Source organism: Diceros bicornis, chromosome 34 (assembly GCF_020826845.1).
Source record: "Diceros bicornis minor isolate mBicDic1 chromosome 34, mDicBic1.mat.cur, whole genome shotgun sequence".
In the NCBI taxonomy this organism is placed as follows: Eukaryota; Metazoa; Chordata; class Mammalia; order Perissodactyla; family Rhinocerotidae; genus Diceros; species Diceros bicornis.
Window position 1 is genome coordinate 33,029,488 of NC_080773.1, and position 26,150 is coordinate 33,055,637.

The following is a 26,150-nucleotide window of genomic DNA, read 5'->3' on the forward strand; positions in this document are numbered from 1 at the left end:
AGCTCTTTTGTACATCAAATTTACTGAAAACAGATGATCTGCTAGATACAGGACATCCATCAGCATAGACTCCTACCTACCTTCAGGGACTTGCATGTTCTCAAAAGGGCCCTAGACTCTGAAAATGTGAACCACTATGTCAATCCAAGAAGTAAGAGAGTTCTGTGTGAGCTTTATCTCTACTGGAGAGTTTGTCCTTAAAGTAGCAGGTTAGGCAATGAGAGTAGCCCAGTTCCTGGCACAGAGGCAGCCGGCATTTCAGATAAGAATACCGATTCACTGTCTCTTTCCATTTCTTCCCTTAATTCTTTATTGCTGAAAGCTCAGATCTCACACATAGGACAAGATGGTGCCTTCTGCACAGCTGGATTTCAACCTGCAGCCTCTTCTGGAACAGCTCGACCAGGATGAGTTGAGCAAGTTTAAGTCTCTGTTGAGGACCCTTTCCCTGCAAGATGAGTTACATCACATTCCCCAGATGGAGGTAGAACAGGCTGATGGGAAGCAACTGGCAGAAATTCTCACCAACCGATGCCCCAGCTACTGGGTAGAGATGGTGACCATCCAGGTCTTTGACAAGATGAACAGAACAGATCTATCTGAGAGAGCAAAGGATGAACTCAGAGGTAAGGAGAAATGAGTCCACACTGTGTCCTGAGAGGAAGGAATAACAGTCTCCACGGTTTTAGAAATACAGAAATAACATTGAGCCTTGGGGACGCTACCTGTCCTGAACACAAATGCTAGACCTTCATAAAGTCTGGTGCCTCTCCAGGTTCTTAGTTCCTAGCTATTTCTACTCCTTGCAAGTGTTATATACCTATGCTGGCCTCCTCACGTTACATCCCTTCTCCTGTTCAAGACTCTCTGAAAAGTGTTCATGATCCCATTCTTTCATATGTCTTCCAAGATGTTAAACTATTATAGACCCTCTGTTTTGTTTTCAACTCCCACTTATAAAGTTTCCTTCCCCCATATAGTATGTCTGTAAACATCTCTCTATCTCTTACACACACACTCTCATACACCCTCACAAATTCAAACCCCTTCCCTCCTTTAGTTCAGCAGCACTAATAACATTTGGGGCTGGATGTTTCTTTATTTGGTAGGGAATGGGCATCCTGTGCATTGTAGGATATTTAGCAGCATCCCTGGTACCCAGATGCTAGCATCCCAGCACCTCTACCCTTTAGATGCTAGCAGCACACTCCCCACACTTGTGACAACCAAAAATGTCTCTAGACACGGCCAAATGTCCCTTTGGGGGCAAAATGGCCCTGAGTAGAGAACCATGTTTTAGGTCAGTGGTTCTCAACTTTGGCTGTTCTTGGGAATTTCCTGGGAAGCTTTAAATATACTGATACTCAGGACCTGTCACTGGAGACACTGATTTAACTAATTGATTTAGGGTTCCGCCTGGGCGTGAGATTCTTAAAGGCTTCCCAAGTGATTCCAATGTGCTTCCAAGGTTTTATAATGTCGTCTAGGGCTCTGCTGCCTAACACAGTAGCCTATGTGGCTATTGAGCACTTCAAATGTGGCTCGTTCATGGGGGCCAGCCCAGTGGTGCAAGCGGTTAAAGTGCGTGAGCTCTGCTTCAGCAGCCTGGGGTTGGCAGGTTCGGATCCTGGGCGTGCACCGACACACTGCTTGTCAAGCTATGCTGTGGTGTCATCCCATATAAAGTAGAGGGAGATGGGCACAGATGTTAGCTCAGGGCCAATCTTCCTCAGCAAAAAAAAAAGAGGAGGATTGGCATTGGATGTTAGCTCAGGGCTGGTCTTCCTCACAAAAAAAAAAGAACTATGTCTCGTTTGAATTCAGGTATGCTGTAGACTAAAATATGAACCAGCTTTTAACTGCATTGTTTTATGTACTATCTCATCAATAACTCTTATGTTGATTACATGTTGAAGTTATAACATTTTAGATAGAGTTACTAAAATATGAAAAATAGTTTCACCTTGTTTATCTTTTATAGTGTGGCTACTAGAAATTTTTTAATTACATAGGCAGTCTGCTTTTGTAATAGGCATTATATTTGTCTTAGCACTACTCTACAGAGTTTTTTTTCTCTCTCTCGCTCCTCAGCAAGGATCTTTAAAACATCTCTACTTCCTATCCTATGATGTTTTTTAATTGCCAGTTTTATTCCAGCCAGTAATCTGTTTTTAGATTCATGTTCCCTGTCTTCAATAAGTGAGTGAGGATTTTTGACCCTAGCTGGGCTCTGGAGATTACAAATTTGAAAATAGCATAAAGAAACTCAGAGTTGGGGCCGGCCTGGTGGCTTAGCGGTTAAGTGCACGCACTCCGCTACTGGCAGCCCGGGTTCAGATCCCGGGCGCGCACTGACGCACTGCTTCTCCAGCCATGCTGAGGCCGCGTCCCACATACAGCAACTAGAAGGATGTGCAGCCATGACATACAACTGTCTACTGACAGCTCAGAGCCGGTCTTCCTCAGGAAAAAGAGGAGGATTAGCATGATGTTAGCTCAGGGCTGATCTTCCTCACACAAAAAAAAGAAACTCAGAGTTGTATACCTATGAGGGTCTGGGTCTGAAAAGTGCAATTTTCTTCCACATCCTCCTTTTTCAGAAGCAGCGTTGAAGTCACTTCAGGAAAATAAGCCTCCATCATTAGGTAAGTTACCTCATTTACAACCTTTTTTGTCATACGAGACTTTGGAATTCAGGGACTTGTTTTATTAGATCAGATAACGTTCTGAGCACTAGAGATGCACAGAAATATAAGACCTATCTCTGCTGTCATGCAGGTGGGCAGTAGTAAGACATGGAGAGCTAAAACGAGGTAGTATTTAGACTAGAAATCAGTAAATACACACAAATGTGGGAAAGAGCGTGAGCTTTCCCTTGGAGTCTTGATAAGCTGGATTTTAGTCTGACCTAAGTCAAGGGTTAGCAAACCATGGCTCACAAATCAAATCCAGCCTGCCATGTGCTCCTGTAGTCCCACGAGCTAAGAACGGTTTTTACATTTTTAAATGATTGGGAAAAAAAATCAAAAGAATATTTTATGGCCTATTAAAATCATATTAAATTCAAATTTCAGTGAATATAAACAAAGTTTTATTTGCATACAGCATACTTATTTGCTTATATACAACCTGTGACTGCTTTTGCCCTACAAGGGCAGAGATGAGTAGTTACAACAGCCTGTATGGCCCAAAAAGCAGAAAATATTTACCATCTGGCCCTTTGCAGGGGGGAAAAAAGTTTGCTAATCCTAGTCAAAAGGATTGTTGAGTGAGAGATTTTCAACATTCTGTTCTCTTGACATCACCAATATCCTTAAAAATGTGACTTGGGCTCAAGGTAACAGTAGATGGAGGAGTGGTTTGAAAAATAAAGGCACCACCATTCACACCTAAACCCCAGATGATCTGACTGCTTCTACCGATACACAAATATGTTAAATGTCCTACAATGACGACCTAAATCTCAAAGGTAAATTGATGGTCTAGTAGATCTGACATTTGGCAATGCTTTAAGGAATAGCATCTGCCATGAAGTTGGTTTTCAATCAAATGTTCTGAGTAAACTAGCACCGGAGAGTTCTTTGTTTAAAACATTGCTGTTGGCAACATGACATTGTTGCTTGTGTTCTATCACTTGCATATAATCATTTTTCCTCAGTTCCTTCAGAGCTCCTGTTCTTCCACCCAATCTTCAAAATGGGTGACTGGTTGGCCATTTCTTCACTCAGCATGCTGGTCCTGGTGATATCACTTGGAGGCTTACCGGCTATTGATATCCCAAAGACTTTCCAAAGGATATCTTCAAACCAGCATTTTCCCTGAACTTCAAATGCTCATGTCCAACGGCCTCCTGGATATCTTTTCAGAGAAATTCCACAGGCTCACGTCTTCATTCCCCAACATTGAGCTTGAAATATTTCTTCCACTGTTATGACTCCACTCTGTTCCTATATTCCTTCCCAAGACAATGTAACTATATCTACCTCATCAGAAACAGAGAATTGATCAATGAAGTCTTTCTAATGCCCTTAGGAAAGAGTGATTGTGTATATGTGTCCATTTCTCTCACCATGTGTTCTGAACTGCATAGGAATTCACTTGCCAGGAAAGGCATGGAAGCCTGAGACCATGGCCTGACACACTTTAATTTTATCTCCAGTACATCTTTAACATACTTTTTATGAAATATGGCCTTAAATATTGAGAACCAATCACTGAACTTGAGCCATCTTGAAGTCCCACTCTCTCCCAAACAGAAGTTTCAATACTAGCACAATGACAAACCTATAATGTCCCCTCTTTTCTTCAGAGATCACATGGACTCGGGAACCAAAATGTGAAAACCCGGAAGAAATACAGCAGCGTTTAGAAGACGACAAGGAGCCAGGTTGGTCTTAGAACGTCCACTGTTGGAGAAAGCTAAGCGAAACATACCCCTCCTTGCTGTCCTCTCCCATCTCTCTAAAACCTCATTTTCTCCACTATATATAATCACCAACCGTCTCATGGAGAATGCCTTCCTCCCTTATATAAGAAGAAAGGGAGGAAATGAACATTGAAGAGAATTCAGTTCATAGAACTTCATATGAAATTCAGTTCTTAAAAATTAGGAGTACATTGTATAGTTTCTCTTAGATTTTTCCACTTCGGATGCTCAGACGACTTTAACAATATCAACTCACAGATGGGAAAATTGAGACCTATTGTAGGTAGGTGGCTTGCCTCAACTGACATTGTGGTCAATTTAACATTAGTCTTTCTCTCAAGTCTGCCTGGTAGTATTTTTTTAAATGGCTTTATTGAAGTACAATTTATGTATTATAAATTTCACTCATTTTAAGTGTACTATTAATAATTTTTAGTAAATTTACAGAGTTTTGCAACCATCACCACTATCCAATTTTACAACACTTTCTAAAAGATCCCTCATGTTCATATGTAGTCACTCCCTGGTCTCTCTCCACCAGTTCCAGACAACCATTAATCTACTTTCTGACTCTCTGGATTTGCCTTTTCTAGATATATGTGGTCTTTTGTGTCTGTCTTTCACCTAGCATAATGTTTTTGAGGTTCATCCATGTTGTTGCATGTATCACTAATTCATTCCTTTTAACACTGAATGATATTCCATTGTATGGATATACCACATTTGGGTTGCCCATTCATCAATGGATGGACGTTGAATTGTTTCTACTTTTCGACTGTCTTGAATAACGGTGCCATCAACATTCATGTTCAAGTCTTTGTGCGGACATATTTTTATTTATCTTGGGTAGATACTTAGAGTTGTCTGATTCCTGACAGGTGGCATGCCACTACTTATTGACTCAAATACTTGAGTGGCTATAATGAGTTGAGGCTATTATGGTGAAGGTGTATCTCCTGATCTCCCGGTGCCTGTTCCAGTCCAGTGGAAAAGATATATAAGGAGTTTCAATAAATCATTTGAGTTTAGATAGAGCAAGTACTTCTTGTTATGGCTCTATAGGGTAGAGGCATGTAACTTGATTTCAGGAGTCATCTGCTCTGTTCCTCTCTATAAACTCAGGCATTGCACTTCCCAGCACATAATATGGACAAAGAAATTAGATTAGATTCTGGATTCCTCGGAGCCTGCTTTCACATCATATTTTTGATGAAAGAAGTACACCTATTTTCGTGTCAAGCTCACTTTAATTTGTATTTTGCAGAGCTTACACAAGTACAGAGAGAGGATGTCACAAACCCAGGAGAAGCAAAAGAAAGTTTGGAAAGAGAAGAGCCAGGTCTGTATCATATCTTCCTCGAGTGTCAGCTGATTCTTCATAAACCCCCACTTCTCCTTTTTTTCCTTTCCTACTTAACACAAGGTATTTTTTCCCTAATGAATAATCAATTATATTCTGTCTATCCCCCAACTCATATCACTGAAGGTAAACAGGACAAATACAGAAATATAATGAAGAAGAAGTTCTGGCACATCTGGGAGAAGAACTTTTGGCCTGAGGCCAGTGAAAACATCCATATTGTCGCCCAGAGATATGAGATGCTGATCCCATTCTGCAATCCTAAAATGCTTACAGGGCCGTTTCCGCACACGGTGGTGCTGCATGGTCCTGCAGGCGTAGGGAAAACCATGCTGGCAAAGAAGTTGATGCTGGACTGGACACAGGACCACCTCGCAAAGACGTTCCATTCCACCTTCTATCTGAGCTGCAAGGAGCTCAACCACAAGGGGGCGTGCACTTTTGCAGAGCTGATATCCGAGAGCTGGCCAGATTTGCAGGATGCCATTCCAGAGATCCTAGCCCAAGCACAGAAGATCCTGTTCATCATCGATGGTTTTGACGAGCTGAGAGTCCCCCCGGGGGCACTCATCCATGACATATGTGGCGACTGGCAGAAGCAGAAGCCGGTGCCCATCCTCCTGGGGAGTTTGCTGAAGAGAAAAATGTTACCCAAGGCCACTTTACTGATCACTACTCGACCGGGGGCCCTGAGAGAGCTCCGGCTCTTGGTTGAACAGCCACTCTTCATAGAAATCGAAGGGTTCTTAGAGCTGGACAGGAAGGCGTATTTCTTGAAACACTTTGCAGAGGAGGCTCAAGCACTGCGAGCCTTTGACTCGATGAGGAGCAACGCAGCTTTGTTCCACATGGGCGCGGCCCCCGCCGTGTGCTGGATCGTCTGCACTTGTCTGCGACTGCAGATGGAGAAGGGGGAAGACCCCGCCCTGACTTGCCAGACCACCACATCACTGTTCCTGCGTTTCCTGTGCAGCCAGTTCACGCCAGCTCCCGGCAGCTGCCCCAGTCAGGGCCTCCAAGCTCCAGTGGAGGCCCTGTGTCTCCTGGCTGCTGAGGGCGTCTGGACACAGACGTCTGTGTTTGATGGAGAAGACCTCGAGAGACTTGGGGTAAAGGAGTCTGCCCTCCATCCTTTCCTGGACAGGAATATCCTCCAGAAGGGCAAAGACTGTGAGGGCTGCTACTCCTTCATCCACCTCAGTGTCCAGCAGTTTCTTGCTGCCTTGTTCTATGTCCTGGAGAGAGAGGAGGAGGAGGAAGATGGGGATAGCCACAGGTGGGACATCGGGGATGTGCAGAAGCTGCTCTCCAAGGAAGAAAGACTAAAGAACACCACCCTGGCCCATGTGGGGCACTTCTTATTTGGCCTCTTGAATGAAAAGAGAGCCAGGGAGCTGGAGACAACTTTTGGCTGCCGAGTGTCCTTGGAGGTCAAGCAGGAATTGCTGGAATGCACAATCAAGTCCAATGAGGGTAAACCCTTCTCCTCAGTGATGGACATGAAGGAGTTTTTGTACTGTCTTTACGAATCTCAGGAGGAGCAGCTTGTGAAGGATGCAATGGCCTGCATCAAGGAAATGTCCCTGCACTTGAAAAATAAAATGGACATCATACACGCATCATTCTGCCTCAAGCATTGTCAAAACTTGCAGAAATTTTCGCTGCAGGTAGAAAAGGGAATATTCCTGGAGAATCATACTGCATCGGAATCAGATGCTCAGGTTGAGAGGTAAGAACTCTGACTTTTTACTCTGCTAGATCTGCCTATCTTCAACTTCATCCCATGCTCCATTAGGAAGAGGAAAGGGTCTCCCATCATCTCTTGCTTAAGGTCGGTATTATCCCTCTTGTGGACTTTCATCCTGTTGACTTAACAATCAAGGCAGGAGGTACGATGTTGTGATTAGGAATGGGAGCTTTGGAACCAGACCTTCTTTTGAGACCTGTCTCCTTTTTTCTTTAGCTGAGCAATTTTTACAAGTGGCTCAACCCGTTCCAATCTGCATGTTGGTTGTGTAGATTTCAGGAGATGTATGAAGTGATTGTTCCAATTTTGGCATGATTGGTGGAAAGCATTAAAGATGTGTAGTCAGAGGTGGAATCAACAAGGATTCTGAAAGCTACACCTCATCCATGATCGTAGAGATTCTCTTCACAGGCACCTCGTCCAACAGACTTAGACAATGAGATGGTCCCCATCAGTTATGAGTCTTTGTTATTCTTGATTTAGGCTCAAGTAACATCAACTGAGCTCATACAGAGTTTCCAAATACTGTTTCTAACCTGGTGGCTACTGGAGACGTGTAATCTTCCATGTTGAGATGAAGATACTGGCTTCAGAAAAGTGCTTGACTGGGATTAGAACTCAAGTCTATTGGCTTATAAAGACCTGTGCTCACAATCCAAAATCACTACCTCGTGGTGATGTGTAGTGTCCTCCAATATACTGATGTTTATCTTGTCAACTCAACTATTCCTCATCCCTAGGTTATCTGAAATCCTCATGCATATTTATTGGGCCAGAATAAAATACCCTCATTTCTTTCCTGGTGGAGGTGTCTGCTTGACACATCCCCTCACATTCCTTCATCACTTAGTAATGAGTCATAAACTTGAGTTACCCCCAGGGAGCATTAGGATTGTGACAGCTTGGCATGAACATTTCTCTACTGTACGGATAATCAGCAGTCCACAGACCTTATTTCTTCATCCAGATCCTAATTTATTTTTTCTTCTCTCATTCAAATGTATACACAGACTTGCATATTAGTTTATCTAAATCTTTACTCTGCAGGAGACTTATTTAAGAGATGCTGTGAATGAAAAGAAAATTTGCACCAATAACCTCCTCTCTCTCTTCCATCCAAGATCCCAAGTCAAACAGTCTCTATTTTTCTTTTTGTTTCTTTTTAACCTTGATAGGATTAAGACCAATGAAGGTGCCAGTGTTCTTTAGTTAATGGCAGTTAATTAACCATAGTTAATGGCAGTTATTAACCCTAGTTTGATTGCCTGGCTCTTGGAGCTCCTCTCTGAGAAGAAGGAGGCAATGGGCGTCTTTAGTTTTGACTATTCTGATCTGTATTGCAAACTCATGCTTTTCATGAAAGTTCCTTTCATATGCTTTTTGCCACTTTCCAGAATTTCTGTTCTACCCATCACAGCATTGCTGGTCTCTAACTCCCAAGGTGATTAAATCACAGATGTTCTCTGATTAGACCACTTCCTTCAGTAGCAGAGTCATAAGGAGGGAATTAGTGGTTTCATTATCTTATCTTGCTAAGACAGTTGCTAACACTAACCCTACAGAGTCTTTCAGTTTTTCTCCCCAGAGCATATCAACTGTGCTCTTTGAAAAGTCACAAGTTCTATGTGGATAATAGCTTTTCCTCCTCGTGTTGTCTCAAGATGTACAATAAGATCATATATTTTGAGTGTGCCTCTCATCAAGGCAAAGACCACTAGTAAAATCAAAGGTATAATCTAGTCTTAAATAGCTAGGGACACTAGAGCTGAGAAAACATATGTTCTGTCTGATTTCTTTTTTCTTCTATATCAAATCCCAAAATGTCTACTTTGTGAGACTTGCTATTCAATCAAGTCTACTAATATAGCTTCTCACCTCCTGAGACTGTTTGTTTCTTCTCTAGGCTCTTTTGAATCTTAGGAAGATATTCACATTGACTCAAATTAACCCTTCCATCTAGTGCCTTGATAAGAGCATCTCAAAAACATGGTCTTCTATAATCGCCTTGCCCTTCTGCAGGAGGAAAGACGATTGTTCTTCAGAAGATAGAGTAACTAAGTGACCAACCTCAAAAGGGTGAGAGGCAGGGTTGAAAATAATAAGTTGATCATTCAGTTAAAATTTTATGCTCTGGAAACTGACTGCCTTTATTTGCAATCCGCTTAGCTCAATTATAAGCTGAGAGGTAGAAGATGGTAGGAAGTGAGCATAGGTGTTGGGGTCAGATTGTCTGCCTTTGAGTTCTGTCTCTGTTACTAATTATGTAAATGTGGGGTGAATCAGATACATTCTATGCCTCAATCTCATTATCTCCAAGTAGCCATGGTATCTACGTCAGAGTAGTATTTTTTTGTTGTTTTTTTGTTTTTGTTGTTTTTTTGTTTTTTTTTTTTGGTGAGGAAGATCAGCCCTGAGCTAACATCCGTGCTAATCCTCCTCTTTTTGCTGAGGAAGACTGGCTCTGAGCTAACATCTATTGCCAATCCTCCTCCTTTTTTTCCTTCCCCAAAGCCCCAGTAGATAGTTGTATGTCATAGTTGCACATCCTTCTAGTTGCTGTATGAGGGACACGGTCTCAGCATGGCCGGAGAAGCGGTGCGTCAGTGTGCGCCCCAGGTCCGAACCCGGGCCACCAGTAGCGAGCGTGCACTTAACCGCCAAGCCATGGGGCTGGCTCAGAGTAGTATGTTTTAAATAAGTCTAATTCTAAAATTATTCAAGGTGCTTGGCATACAGGAGCTTAAATACTAGATGCTGCTTTCACTTACATTTTGATCTCTTATTATATTTAACTTACTAGGTTACTTTTATTCCTTGCACACTTGCTCTTTTGTCTTCCTCCATGAAAACCTTCAGATATTAGACTACTCCCCAGGTTCACAGTCTCCCCTAGTCAATAACTAAAATATTTTAACTTTCCAACACATCCTGGTTTCAAGTGCCTGCACCATTTTCCTGAAAATCAAAATAATTTTTTTCTGATTACAAATATCCCATATGTAAATAGAAAGTTAAAGCAGTATTGAAAAAGATAAGCCATGTCACCCACACAAATCCTACCACCCAGAAGCAACCACCAGAACAAAAATAAATATTCTTTGAGAAGTCAGTGTATATGAATATGTAACTACTTAAAGATTATATTTTCTCAAGTTTTTATGGATGTCATTTTAGGTTAGCAAATATAGTTGTAAATTAGCTTGAAAACATTATGTATATGGATACAACATTAGATATTCACATATTCTCTATTGATATGTATATTACTCTCAATTTTTTATCAATGATGTATACTTCTCTCAATCTTTTATCAATGATATGCTTGGAATTTTTACTTATTCTAACCCTTCATTAGATTGTTGTGCAAGAAGTTTAAGTTCTTTCTCCAGTGTTATGTCTTAGGTAACGAGTTTTCTGATAGTGGTGCTAAATGATTAAGTCGTCCAACTTTTAGAGTTATACTTATTTATGAGGGATATACACCCAGAACAACCCTAATTGTCTCTTCCCTGTAGGTCCCAAAATGATCAACACGTGCTTCCTTTCTGGATGGACTTTTGTTCTGTATTTGGCTCAAACAAGAATCTGATATTTCTGGACATCAGTCAGAGCTTCCTTAGTACCACATCAGTGAGAATTATTTGTGAAAAAATAGCCTCTGCTACCTGTAATCTCCAGAAAGTGGTGTAAGTAGAAGCTAATCCCTGGATTGAAACACCAAGGGCATGACCAAGCTTCTGACATTTTTAATATTGGAGGAATATTTGAATTCCTATCCCAGACTCCAACAGGTTACTCAATACACAAGGAATTGAGATCCAGTCCTTAAATTTGTGTACTGAGAGAACCATCTAAAGTAATTTTTCCAACTTTTTATTGTGTCAAAATACGTATAACATAAAACTTAGCATCTTCACCAATTTTAAGTTACAGTTCGTTGACATTAAGTGTATTCACATTGTTATGCAACCATCACCACCATCCATCTCCATAATTCTTTTCATCTTGCAAAACTGACACTTTATCCCCATTAAACAATAATTCCCCATGACCCCTTCTCCCCAGGCCCTGGCAACTACCATTTTATTTTTTTATGAAGTAATTTTCACACAATGTGAAATATGGTTTGGATGTCCACAAAACACCATGAGGAACATCAAGATCCTGGGGACAGTTTTAATATTATTATGACAACCATAGGGCTGTGCGTAGAGCAGGATCTCCGAACCTCTGCTGACATTTTGGGCTGTATATTTCTTTGTTGGGGGGGGGGTGCTGTCCTTTGCATTGATGTTTAGCAGCATCCCTGGCCTCTACCTTCCAGATGCCAGGAGCAGCCACACACTCTGAGATGCAACAACCAAAAATGTCTCCAGACATTGCCAAGTATCCCCAGGGGGTACAAAATCACCCCTGACTGGGAACCACTGATATAGGGAGATAGTATCGATGTGCTGAAACAGGCCTGAGAACTGAGTATTAAAATTCACTTGGGCTGGATATATGTCTGTCTGAATACAACTTAAAAAATTATGTAGTTGAATAAAGTTGGAAAGAAAAGATGAGGCTAAGAAACACCAGAAAAAGGTAATTATATAACTTACACATACTCAGAACAGAACGCTTTTGCCATGTAAGACAGCGTTTCAGAATCTCCCTGGACCTCAGTTTCATTTCTGTGGATAGTGTGCTGGTGAAGTCCTGCAAGCTTACATTTGTGCGGGATGGGAGGTGGTTGGGGAAAGAGAGTAAACACACTTCATCAGCTAAGTGAGCTTTGATAAAGGACACTTTCTCTAGCTGCAGGTATCTCTTCTTTCTCAGTGTAGAAAAATAAGAGCTTTTGCCCACTTAGGGTTACATCAGCCATGTGATCCTAATTCTAAATGCAAGAGCATTCCTTAGAGTCAAAGTATGCAGCAAGAAATAGTGCTCATAAAATGTGCCAACTGGTGACACTTCAGTGAAGAGATACCACCCTTCCTTATTTTCAAAAAGCCGTAGAAGAACAGCTTTTGTCTGAAACAACCGTTGATGACCGACTTCCCCTTTGCAAAAGTTTGCAATAACTAAAGAATGTGGAGCTTCTAATAGTTTCTAAAGTGAGATGTTGGCCAAGGGATTCAAAGTTTCAGTTATGCAAGATGAATAAGTTCTGCAGATTAGTGGTTACCAGAGGAGAAGGGGGTTGGAGGGTGGGTGAAAGGGGTAAAGGAACACATATGTACAGTGATGGACAATAATTAGACTACTTGGGGTGACTACAATGAAGTCTGCTAAGAAATTTATAAACAATAATGTACACCAGAAATTGCACAATGTTATAAACACTATGATCTCAAAGTTACTGGAAAAAAATTCCATGAAAAAAAAAAAGATGAATATGTCCTGGTGACCTAACGTACAGCAATTCGACGACAGTTAACAATACTGTAGTGCATACTTGAAATTTTCAGAGAGTTGATCTTAAGTATTCCCACTCCAACAGAAAATGGTAACTACCTGAGGTGATAGATATGTTAATTAGCTTGATTGTGGCGATAATGTCACAAGGTATACGTATATCAAAACATTAAGTTGTACACCTTAAATATACACAATTTTTACTTGTCAGTAATACCTCAATAAAGATGAAAAATATTAAAAATTAGTTCTGTCTAAAGCTTAAATATATGACAGTCCTATGTTTCTACTTACATGCTATACAGGTATAGAAACTCAAGACCTCATCATTTTTTCTTTTCCCTAGCCTCAAAAATATTTCCCCAGCTGATGCTTATCGGAACTTCTGCATCGCTTTTGATGGTCATGAGACTCTGACACATCTGACGCTTCAAGGAAATGACCAGGACGATATGCTTCCCCCCTTGTGTATGGTCTTGAGGCACCCGAAATGTAATCTGCAATATCTGAGGTATAGCTCACCATCACTGAAGTCCTCAGCATATAAACAGAGCTGCCACAAGCCTATACAACAATTCTGCGTAAATTAGAAAAAATAATTCCTTATTCTAACTGGAAATAGTACTAGCCAGGGCACATGTCCCAGAATAGAAAATGGGCTAGAGTTTGGTTTTCCACTTGTGTTGATCAGTGAACAACCTGGACAACCATACATAACAGCCCTGAGTCCAAAGAAACTCCCAGAAATAGGATATCATCTTCTGTCAGAGATAATTTGTATATGGTTCACGTTTCTCCTATGTCCTGATTCACAATACCGGCTACTGGCTTCATCTTTCCAGGCAAGGACCTTTCAGGAGCATCAGGTTTTCCCTTTCCTGGTAGTCCTCTGATATGAGAGATCTCCTCTGGTTTGAGAGATCTCCCCTTGGGAAGTTGCTCTGGTGATGATTACCATCATTGATCACGGGGTTCCACCGATCCTCAATTGACCACGTTTGAGTAGTAACAGGAACACAGTTTAAGGTGATCAGTTTGTCTCAAATTGTGGTTCTGCCTCTACCCATATGATTTTGGACTATTTAACTAGTTCTTCTCTCCATCAAGCAAATGGAATATTGCACATCTCACAAGGATCTGAGGATTGAATGAAACCAAGTCCAAGCACACATGCATTCAATAGTAGCTGCTATCATTATCAACCATTCATAATGACCTTGCTTTCTTTTTCCTGTGAGATTCAGCAGGAACATATATTGTGTGATTCGAAGATTTGGGTCACTAATTTGTTTCTCGAAGAGTAAAAGGATACCCAAAATGGAAGGAGGAGGGCCCATATAAGTTTGGCTTATTTTACTGGAAGCAATTAACATTCCACTTGGTGTTCCAACCCCTAGCTAACTTGGGTTCCTCCATTATAGTTTACACTCTAAGAAGAAAGTGTTTCAGCTGAATTTTAGTGAATTTTAGCTATGTTACACATATTGCACTTGGCACTTCATGGGAATTATCAACCTTAAACGCTCACTGTGAGGGTATGATTTACTTCCAACTTAAAGATGGAAACGAGGTTTAATGAAGTTAAGTAATTTGACTACATTTTCCTATATAGTAAGTGGTAGAATCAGGATTTTTTTTAGAAACTTCACCCCGAAGGCCGTGATGTTACACATAATGTTCCAAAGAAGTTCCACTTGCCCATAAGACTATCCATCTCCAGGAATAGAATACGGGTGCCATGTCGCATGCTCTGCTTGATTGACTGGATTTCTAAATAAGTAGTTCTCAACGTGTGGTCTCCAGGCCAGCAGTGGCTGCACCCCTGGGAACTTGTTAAAATCCCAGTTTGGGGGTCTCTCCTGGATCTTCTGAATTAAATTCTGAGTGTATGGCCCAGGAATTGTCTTAACACCTCTTCCAAGTGACTGCAAGACACTTTGAAACATAGATCACTTTACATCCAGAGTTTCTGAGGTTGTGTGTTTCTATCTGGTTGCCCTCAGATGACGCTGATGCAGCTGGTCCAGGGACCCCACTTTGACAACCAGTGCCCCAGATAATTTAGTCCCGGGTGTAGCATAATGCAGTGGAGTGAGAGATAAAACTGGAGACAGTTCTCCAGTGTTTGGTCTCAAGAATGACTTGTTCCCATTTCTCCTGCAGTTTGGTATCTTGTTCTGCCACCACTCAGCAGTGGGCTGATCTCTCCTCTTCCCTCAAAATCAACCAGTCCCTCACATGCCTGAACCTTACAGCAAATGAGCTCCTGGATGAGGATGCCAAGTTGCTGTACTTGACTCTGAGACACCCAAAGTGCTTCCTGCAGAGGTTGTCGTAAGTCAGTCCTCTCTTCCCACGAAGCATCTCTGTTTTAGATCTGGGGACACATAGAGAAGAACAATGGTAACACCTGGACTTGCTGGGCACTCTGTGTGGAACCTCCTACTGATGTCAACACTTGGTTCCCATTTTTGGTCCCAGGAAGATGTCTCATACATCTTATCCTTCTCTCATCCCTGGTCCTTCATGACTGTGAACACTAGCACGTGATTGAGAAAGGGTGGGGAATTAACAAGAAGGGCTGTAGCTGTGGACTCTAGTATTTGAAGACAGTTAAGAGAGTTGAACTTTGGAAATGTTCTCACTGTCTTACCACTTGTGTGGTGCTTTTGCAGGTTGGAAAACTGTCACCTTACAGAAGCCTATTGCAAGGAGCTGTCTTCTGCTTTGATTGTCAACCAGAGGCTGACACACCTGTGTTTAGCAAAGAATGCTCTGGGGGATGATGGGGTGGAACTTCTGTGTGAGGGCTTGAGTTACCCTGAATGTCAACTACAGACCCTAGTGTAAGTCCCTGCTGGCTCTGTGTGCATGTGTGTGTGCACACACATACTGGATTCAAGTAGGACAGTTGCAAGCATTTAATAATTCCTCTGAATATACCAAGTGTGATGCTGATGGTGAGATCTGGTGAGACGTGGGAGAGGGTGAGAGAACAAATTACAACAAGTGGTGTCAATGTTCTATCAGGGATTCAGAGAAGTAGCTGGTTTCCAGGTTTGATTTTTTTGTTTTGTTGTTGTTTTTGTTTTATTGATGTTTTAATAGTTTATAACATTGTGAAATTTGGGGTTGTACATTTTTGTTTGTCCATCACCATATATATGTCTCCCTTCACCCCTTGTGCCCACCCCCTACCCCCATTGCCCCTGGTAACCACAATACAGTTTTCTCTGTCCATGTGCTGACTTATATTCCACATATAAGTGAGATCATACAGTGTTTGTCTTTCTGGCTTATTTCACTTAACATAATATCCTCCAGGCCCATTCATGTTGTTGCAAATGGGACGATTTTGTCTTTTTTTATGGCTGAGTAGTAGTTTTTTAATGTGTGTTTTTAGAGCTATGTAACAAACTTCACCTGCAGTTGGATGTAGATGTGTTTATTCGCCAACAAGCTCAATATAATCCCGTTAATACTAAAATCATAGGACAAATTTTTAGAAATGAATGGGGCTGCACTGATTATTTCTATTCGTATATCCTATTCAGCGTTAACATCTCTGAGGTTCTTGCTATCTACAAAATTGCCTCTGACAGTTAGTAACTGTCTGCTTTTCCTATAAATTAGTTTTAAACTAGGATACACCTTAAGGCACCCAGTATCTGAAAACCACTCATTCACTTAAAATTTCATGAAGTATTTAGTTCATGGTTGGAGAGAGGTAGAAGGAAAGGATTTTTCCCCATTATCTAAGCCCCCAAACACTAAAATAACATAAAGTTCCCTAGGGAATAAGATGTTCCCCACCCACTAGTCCTAAATTCAAATCAAATTATGTTAGAAATTGCTGCCATCCTAGACATCTAAACAGAAAAACAAAATAATGACAGTCAACACGTATTAAGCATCTAATATATGCCAGATACTTTGCTAACATCTTGCCAGAGATTGTTTCATTGAATCCTCTCAGCCTTATAAAATCCTTATCTCTCCCAGTTTGCAGATGATAAAACTGAGACTTAGACAGTAAATCTCACCAAGTTGGCATCCCTGTAGAAGGTATGAATCTCAGAAAATATAGGTCAAGTCCTTTTCTTTCTAAGCCTCAACTCAGTGTTTTTATCCATGCCCCTATTTTGCTAAGTTGTCAAAACTTAATTTGCTTGGGCCTTCCTCTATTACCCCATAGTCATGGAAGTTTCTACAAATTTACAAATTTACCAAGCCATGGGGGTGTCTATCAGCTCCTTTCTGTCCATGTGGGTCACCCTCAAATCTGTCATCCATTCCTATTGTCCCTCCAGGTCCTATGGCCCTCAGCTTGGGGAACACAGGTGCTGAGGCTGCCTGTGGTCCCACATCCCTAGATATATCACATGACCATTATTCCCTGGGGTCTGGCCAAGTCACAGGGGGCCTTTGTGGAGGCCAATGCCTGTACAATCACTTAGAGTTCATCAAAATCAAAGGGCAGCTGTGTTGGTCTTCTATTGCTGCTGGAACTGTTTTATAGTTCCATAGGTCAGAAGACCAATACACATCTCACTGGGATAAAACCAAGATGTCTGCAGGGCTGTGATCCTTTCTGAAGACTCGAGGAAGGAATCCATTCCTTTGCTCATTCAGGTTGTTGGAAGAATTTGGTTCTTTGTGATTGTAGGACTGGGGTCCCTGTGCCCTTGTTGGCTGCAAACTGAAAGCCAGCCTCATCTCATGATTTCATTTCCATGTCTCCATTATCTCCAAGCTCATCTAAAACCCGAGGCTTGAGGTTAACAATCATGGTTTTGGTGCCTCTCACCGGTAAGGGACTAACAGGGTTTTTTTCATCATGTGATTGATTTCTAGGCTATGGTACTGCAACATAACCAGTGAAGGCTGCAATCATCTCTCAACGCTTCTCCAACAAAATTCAAGCCTCACGCACTTAGATCTGGGGCTGAATCACATCGGAATTATTGGACTGAAGTTTCTGTGCGAGGCTTTGAAGAAACCACTGTGTAACCTGAGATGTCTATGGTGAGTTATGTTTTTCTGAACTTTATATCTGAAATGAAATATCATTGGAGCAAATCCCCCCAGCTCTAATACAAAGGACTGGAATAAATTCAACTGAGTATTTTAAAAATCCACTGGGGTAGAATTTTTCACAAAAAATTTTTTTCAAGATCCCAAAATTCCTAGGGAACCACAAAAGACCTTGGATAGCCAAACCAACCTTGATCTTTATCAAGTGTAATGGAGACATTACACTTCCTGATTTCAAACTGTATTACAAAACTAGAGTAATTAAAACAGTATGGTACTGGCATAAAAACAGATGAATAGACCAACAGAACAGAATAGAGAGCCCAAAAATAAACCCTCACAAAAACAGTCAACTAATCTTTGATAAGGACACCAAGAATAGTCAATGGGGAGTGGATAGTCTCTTCAATACATGGAAAAGAATGAAATTGAACCTTTGCAACATACACAAAATTTATCTCAAAATGGATTAAGGACTTAAACCTAAGACCTGAAGCCATAAAACTCCTAGAAGAAAACATACGGCAAAAGCTCCTTGACGTTGGTCTTGGCAATGATTTTTTGGGTATGACACCAAAAGCACAGGCAACAAAAGCAAAAGTAAACAAATGGGACTTCATCAAACTAAAAAGCTTCCTATACCAAAAGAAACAATCAACAAAATGAAAAGACAACCTACAGAATGGGCGAAAACATTTGCAAACCGTATATCTGATAAGGGGTTAATGTCCAAAATATGTAAGGAACTTATACAGCTTAACAGCAAAAATAAAAATAAAAAATGGGCAGAGGATCTGAATAGACATTTCTCCAAAGACATACAGATGGCCAACAGATACATGAAACGGTGTTCAGCATCACTAATCACCAGGGAAATGCAAATCAAAACTACGGTGAGATGTTACCTCACACCTGTTAGAATGGCTGTCATCAAGAAGACAATAGATAACAAGTGCTGGTGAGGATGTGGAGAAAAGGAAACCTTTATGCACTGTTTGTGGGAATGTACATAGGTGCAGTCACTATGGAAAACAGTATGGTGGTTACTCAAACTTAACAACAGAACTACCATATGATCCAGCAATCCCACTTCTGGGTATATATCTGAAGGAAATGAAAACAGGATATCAAAGAGATAGGTATATTTTCATGTTTATTGCAGCATTATTCATAACAGCTAAGACATGGAAACAACCTAAGTGTCCATCAACAGATGAGTGGATAAAGAAGATACAGTAATCATATACACAATGGAATAGTAGCCATGAGAAAGAAGAAAATCCTTCCATTTGCGACAACATGGATGAAACTTGAGGGCATTATGCTAAGCGAAATAAGAGAAAGACAAATACCATATGATATCACTTATATGTGGAATCTAAAAAAGCTGAACTCATAGAAACAGAGTAGAATGGTGGTTACCAGGGGCTGGGGGAAAGGGGGAGACATTGGCCAAAGGGAACAAACTTCCAGTTATAAAGATTAACAAGTTCTGGGGATATAATGTATAGCATGGTGATTATAGCTAATAACACAGTGTTATATACTTAACAGTTGCTAAAAGAATAGATCTTAAATATTCTCACCACAAAAAAGAAATGGTAATTATGTGATAGAATGGAGGTATTAGCTACTGCTATGGTGGCAATCACTTTACAATATATAAATGTATCAAATCAACGTGTTTGCACACCTTAAATTCACACAATGTTATATGTCAATTATATCTCCATAAAGAGTAATGAAAAACTCCAGCAACTTCTATTTTCAACAATGAAAAATAGGGAAAATTTGCTAAGAGAATAGATCTTCAGTGTTCTCACCACAAATAAAAAATGGTGACTATTGGATAAAGAAGATGTGGTATATATATACAATGGAATACTACCCAGCCATAAAAAAGACAAAATCATCCCATTTGCAACAACATGGATGGACCTGGAGGGTATTATGTTAAGTGAAATAAGCCAGACAGAGAAAGACAAACACCACATGACTTCACTCATATGTGGAATGTAAACTAACACACGGACAGAGAGAACAGTTTAGTGGTTAGCAGGGGGAAGGGAGTTGGGGGGTGGGCACAAGGGGTGAAGGGGTGCATTTATATGGTGATTGACAAATAATAATGTACAACTGAAATCTCACAATGTTATAAACTATTATGACATCAATTAAAAATTTTTTTAATTTTTAAGAATGGTAACTATGTGAAGTGAAGGATGTGTTAATTAATTTGATTCTGGTAATCATTTCACAATGTATACACATATTAAATCATCATGTTGTATACCTTAAATACATATCATTTTTATTTGTCAAATATACCTCCATAAAGCTGGGGGAGAAAATTCACTAGGATGGTTAAAGGAATAGCTTCTAGTCTGGGTCATCCAAAAGCCAGCAGTTAAAAATTTCAAGTATGCAATGCCATAAGGCATCAAGAAGCAGCCACTGCTGCCCCAGCTCCCAACCTTCAGAGAGGTAGAAATTAGACACTGAACCAGAAAATGTTGCCTCTACGAGCAGATAAATGGCCTCAACTCAGTTCTGTCTCACAAACCCATGTGAGTTAGGTACCATCAGTCAGAGGCACTTGAACCTGGAGCCCTACCTGTGAAGGACTTTCGAAAGATAACCAGTTTTCTAGCCTCTACAGTACAAGAAGATATAGCGTAGTTGTAGTGCTCAGTCTCTACTGCATCATAGAAATGCTTGGAGCTTTGAAAACCCCGACACCCAGGCTGTACCCCAGACCACTCAGATCAAGATCTCCAAAAGTAAGACCCAGATAACAGTTTTTTTTAGGTTTTTATTTTTTATTACAGTAACATTGATTTATGACTATAAATTTCAGGTGTGCATCATCATACTTCTATTTCTGCATAGATTACATCGTGTTCACCACCCAAAGACTAATTACAATCCATCACCACACACATGCACCTAATCCCTCGTTTAGCCCTCCTCCCTCCCAGCTTTCCCTGTGGTAACCACCAATCCAATCTCCAGACAACAGTATTTTTAAAGGTCTCAGCATGATTGCAATTTGCATTGGTGAGAATGCCAAGTGAGCAAACCCTCGGAATCGCAGGTAGGGAACCACTGGTGGTTACAATTCATGGTATGTATGTGTTTGCAGGAGAGTGGCAATGTTAATGGTGATGGAAGGCTCTCTTAATCACACATACTACCGGCATAGGGAAGGATGGCTGCCCTTTATCCAGTCAGCTATAACTTCCTGGCCGTATAATCTCAGTTATACATTCTAGTGAATAGAGCTAGTTGTATCCATCAGAGAAGTTGATTATGATAATGAAATATGTATGCATGTTATTCAACAATGTGCCAGGGAGTATGCTGAATGTTTAATATTTAGCCTTTTCTAAATCCTGGAGTAAATGTAAATCCATGACCTATTCCCTTATGTCATATGTGTGTGTATACGTATGTGTGTGTATATGTATGCAAGCCCTTTGAATGCTTATAGGATTCCTATTTGTCTCTGTCTTCAGCCCATTCGACAACTGCAGATGGAAGAAAGCTTTCTCCTCTCTACTACACTCAGCCAATACCCATCTTTATACTTCCTCTGAGAATTTGGATAGGCAGAATTTAGATATCTGTCCCAAACTGAGTTGCTCTTTTTCCCTGCCTAAAGCTGCTGCTTCTGCAGCTCAAAAAAAAGATTATTTTATTTTCTCAGAACAAAATTCTTAATGTGTCTTCCTTTTTCCTTTCAAATATGAAGTTCGATCCTTTTTGAAGTCCTGCTACCCCCTTCCAGATATCCAGAATCTGCTATCATCCCCACACACGTCCTGGAAACATCTGGTTGGTATATAGGCTTCAAATTAATCTGTATTCTGCCTTCTTTGTTCCCCTACAGTTCTTCAACCAAGCGGCAAGAATAACTTCTAAGTGTAATACGCTTCTGCTCAAAACCTTCAGTAGTTCCCCATCTCATTCCAAGTAAAATCTGAAGTTTACAATGGGCCTTACATGAGCTGGCACCCTCTTATCTATGACCTCATCTCTTACAACCCTCCCTGGCTCACTCTCAGGCTGGCTGCCTTCATGTTGCTTTACATGGTAATCATGTGTAACCTCAGGGCCTTTGCACAAGCTATTTCTCTGCCCTGGGGAGCTCCCACTCCTGATCTCTCTATGGTTCATTCTCTTCAACCCCCTCAGATCTTCTCTACCATTGTAGTGACCATCCTCAGCTACTCCCTTCACCCCTTACTCTTCATAACCTTTATTGGATATGAAACACTATTTATTGGCAATGGCATCTGTTTCCTATTACTGGTGAGCTCTGAGGGCAGAGACTTCTATTGTTCACTATTGGACATCCAAACCCAAGAGTGTGCCTGACACGTAGGATGGTATCAGTAAGCACTGGTTGAATGAATGAATGAATTTTTGTGTTTCATCTGTAGGTTGTGGGGATGTGCCATCACTCCTTTCAGTTGTGAAGACCTCTCGTCTGCCCTCAGCAGCAACCAGAACCTGACCACTCTAGATCTGGGCCAGAATTCCTTGGGCTACAGTGGAGTAAAGGTGCTGTGTGATGCCTTGAAACTTCAAAGTTGCCCCCTCCAGACACTCAGGTAAGATCTTCCTACATCCCAGGGTGTTTTCTCCACAATAGCAGGTCTGGAAGGGGCACAAACCACAGGAATTTGTTGTAGGCATCCACAGCTAACATTGGTCTCTCATCCATTGATATTTGGTCACCAGGTAACTCTCCTATCGATTCCTTCTGTGCTTTGGCAGGTAAGGTCAGTCAAAGGATAAGTCCAAAACTCGATCTGAAACCAAGAAGCTGGATTTAGGGGCTCTTCTAAGTGAGGGAGTGTTATCGCGGCCAGCCATTGTGGTGTTAAGGAAATCAAACTGCAGCTCTCCTGTCATGTTTTTGGAAAGCATTTGTTTTCAGGCTATATTGGTTACAGAGTTCTAGCAGGTCAATGTCAGCCTTAGAAGCCTGTTCTCTGGAATGTGTCTGCTGTCTGATGAGAGTAGTCTGTGACAGTAGAAGCTATCACCAATTGTCTGTCATCTACCGGCTCATCTGAGCAAGCTGTCATTGAGTTCTGTTGTTTACTTGCTACCATGGCAACAAAGAACTACAGAACTCTTCCTAGGAGTGTGGGAACTTCTTTAAATTCTCAGATACAACATAAACAATTAATGGCTTAAAACGATAATTATGTAGAAGAAATAGATTATATATTTACTTAACATGAATCTCGGGCCCCAAGGTACCTTGCTAGTCGAAAGAAGAGATGTGTGGACACTAAATTTTTTTCCTTTCCTAGCCCCTTTCTTGTGAGTTAGCACTCTTGCTTTAGATAATATTGGTGAGTTTCAATCAAGATGTAAAGCCCCCACAAAGATAACATTGGAACTGTTTCTCTAGACCAGCCAGTCAGACGTTCTTTCCTGGGTCTTTGGATCTCAAGATGGGTGGCTTAAGGGGAGGGCTTCTTCCTGGATCATAGATCCTAGAAACGCACAGATGCGCTGGCCCTGCCCTTTTCAAAATGTGGTTTTTAGCTCTTTGATTCTATCAGCTACACCATATCCTTCTGATAAGCCCTTTTAAGTTTGCTATAGTCGTTTTCTCTTGCTTGCAGCCAAAGAAACCCACCTTTACTCCTCATCCTTAGAGCAACACATTGATATCTTCCAGTGTGGACCTTCCATTTCTGATTTCTTCAAGACTTTTGGCCAGACACAGTTCTACTGTGGGAACTATTTTTGTTCTCCTACCACATGACCAACCTCCAACAATCATGAATAAATGCAATTATGTTTGACCTTGGAGGGTCGTGTTTAAAACATTTTGAAGCTAGTTGGCCCTTATTTTAGCCACAGCTATTTTGGCTGCTGTTTTGATATATGTGTCCATTGTGAAATGATTACCAAAATCAAGCTAATTAACATATCCATTACCTCACGTAGTTACCTTTTGTGTGTGTTGTGAGAACACTTAAGATCTACTCTCTCAGCAAATTTCAAGAATACAAGACAGTATTATTAACTGTCACTATGCTGCACATTAGATCTCCAGAACTTATTCATCTTATAACTGTAAATTTGTTGCATGGATGTATTGTGAATCGTGAACAAGAAAACAAAAATCGATTCATGTACTAGCAAAACCAGGACTAGCAATGCCAACAAGAAATGTGGCAGCTAATATCCTTTGTCTCTTATTTTTATACATATTTTGCTTTAATTATTCCCTCTCCTGTGTTGACCCCCATTTCCACATTCACATGGCTGAATATGGTTACTAAAAGATGAATCCTAATCCAGGGGCCGGCCCCGTGGCTTGGCGGTTAAGTGCGCGCGCTCTGCTGCTGGCGGCCCGGGTTCGGATCCGGGGGGGGGAACCGACGCGCTGCTTCTCCGGCCATGTTGGGGCTGCGTCCCACATACAGCAAATGGAAGGATGTGCAGCTATGACATACAACTATCTACTGGGGCTTTGGGGGAAAAAATAAATAAATAAAATTATAAAAAAAAAAAAGATGAATCCTAGAAATGAGGCTGCTGTCTATCATTGCAGGTCAAATAAAGGGTGGTAGTTAGCAAGTATCACATAGCCAAGGGGATAAAAAGCTGGTCCAACTGACTTGGTTCAAGTGTGTGCACCTCATCCTGGGTCCACCAAGTAAGAGAAGTTGTCAAAGTGAGTTATGGAGTAGATATCACATAACTGGAGCTATATCACATATGTGGAGCTATATCACGGATATATTCATCAATTCCATATCTCACACCAAGGATGATTTGATAATCGCCCACAGATTGGCTTTATACCATTACAGTGCTAACCTGATATCTTTTTGTCTCTATCAAATCAAGATGGAACTCTATTTTGCAGCATACAATAATCAATAAAGATGGCCCCTGCTCTGCAAATCCCTAAAGCATGAGACTTGCAGACACTTGACTGTTTGGAATGAATCTCCTTGAAGCAACAAGAAACTCTTTTTTTCCATTGTACCCCCAGATTGAAGATAGATGAATCTGATGCTCGAATCCACAAGCTGCTGCAAGAAATCAAAGACAGCAACCCACAACTGACTATTGAGAGTGATCATCGAGATCCAAAAAACAACAGACCTTCTTCTCATGACTTCATTTTCTGAATCCCCCTGGAGTCATTCCTTCTACAGTAAAGTCATGGATCTTCAAGGTGGTGGTGAACCTCCTATGAGCCTTCTCAGCGGTCCTAGTTTCTGGGCCAGATGTTGTTTTAGCCGTGGTTGTGTCTCTGGCTTACATAAACATGCACAAGTCACTTAACTCTGTTATGAATGAAGTGTCTGTATCTTGAGTATGTAGAGAGGAATAAAGGTGGAAGCATTCATGAGTGAAGTTGTATTTATTAATGGATTCTGACCAAACTTAGAAAAGAGGTATTTTATTGGGGGAGAACTTAGTCCGGGGTGGGAGGAAAGGGATGGAAATATTTGTGATCACATTGATTTCTGATTACTTTGCCAGTCATTGCCCTGTCCTGGTATTTCTTAACCTGCATGGATATCTGCCTGATAGTTCTTCCTCAGGAGATTATTTCTCCTACCAAACCCACAATATTTTGTAGGACTCTTAGGTGCTTCAATGAAGCACATATATAATCATGTCATTGCTCTGATTAACTTTCTAATAATTCCAACTTTACTTACAAAGAACTTCATGGTATGCATAGCTCTTCCCCATAGAGTTCCCAAAATGTTTTGTGACATACACAATCCCAAAATTCCTTAAAGAAACAGTGTAAATAATAATTACTTTTCTATAAGCACTAACTTTTAAATTTTTCTTCCAATCCTCCTACTTCCTCCTATTTCTTCATTGGGGTCCATCAGTTCCTCACTGTTACCAAATACATCACGTTCCAGAAGTCACCTTTAAACCATGCTTTAACATACTCCCTCATTTCAGTGATGTCATTGGACACAGTTTGGGTTCCTGGGGTTTCCTACAAGTTTCCTTCTGTCCCTGTCTCAAGGCCTCTTGTTCAGCTGGATATAGGTCATTCCTAAAGCATCTTCATTCTCAGTTCTGAGCGGTGAGTGCCCTTCGTGGGAATGGGTGGGGTTGTTAAAATAAGTAGAGGCACACAATTTTAAACTAGAAAATAATTTAGATGTCTTCTA

General features: G+C 40.9%; 1 protein-coding gene across 1 annotated transcript; it reads left to right on the forward strand.

The window, feature by feature from the left end:
• Positions 1–333: 333 nt before the first annotated feature.
• Positions 334–25,360, forward strand: NLRP2 (NLR family pyrin domain containing 2). The gene is made up of 12 exons (XM_058530275.1): positions 334–626; positions 2,601–2,645; positions 4,310–4,387; positions 5,691–5,765; positions 5,913–7,515; positions 11,049–11,219; positions 13,283–13,447; positions 15,100–15,270; positions 15,612–15,782; positions 17,791–17,961; positions 22,413–22,583; positions 24,998–25,360. Exons 1-12 carry the CDS (start codon positions 347–349, stop codon positions 25,134–25,136), a joined length of 3,240 nt encoding a protein of 1,079 aa, XP_058386258.1. The 5' UTR covers positions 334–346; the 3' UTR covers positions 25,137–25,360.
• The last annotated feature ends 790 nt before the right edge of the window (positions 25,361–26,150 follow it).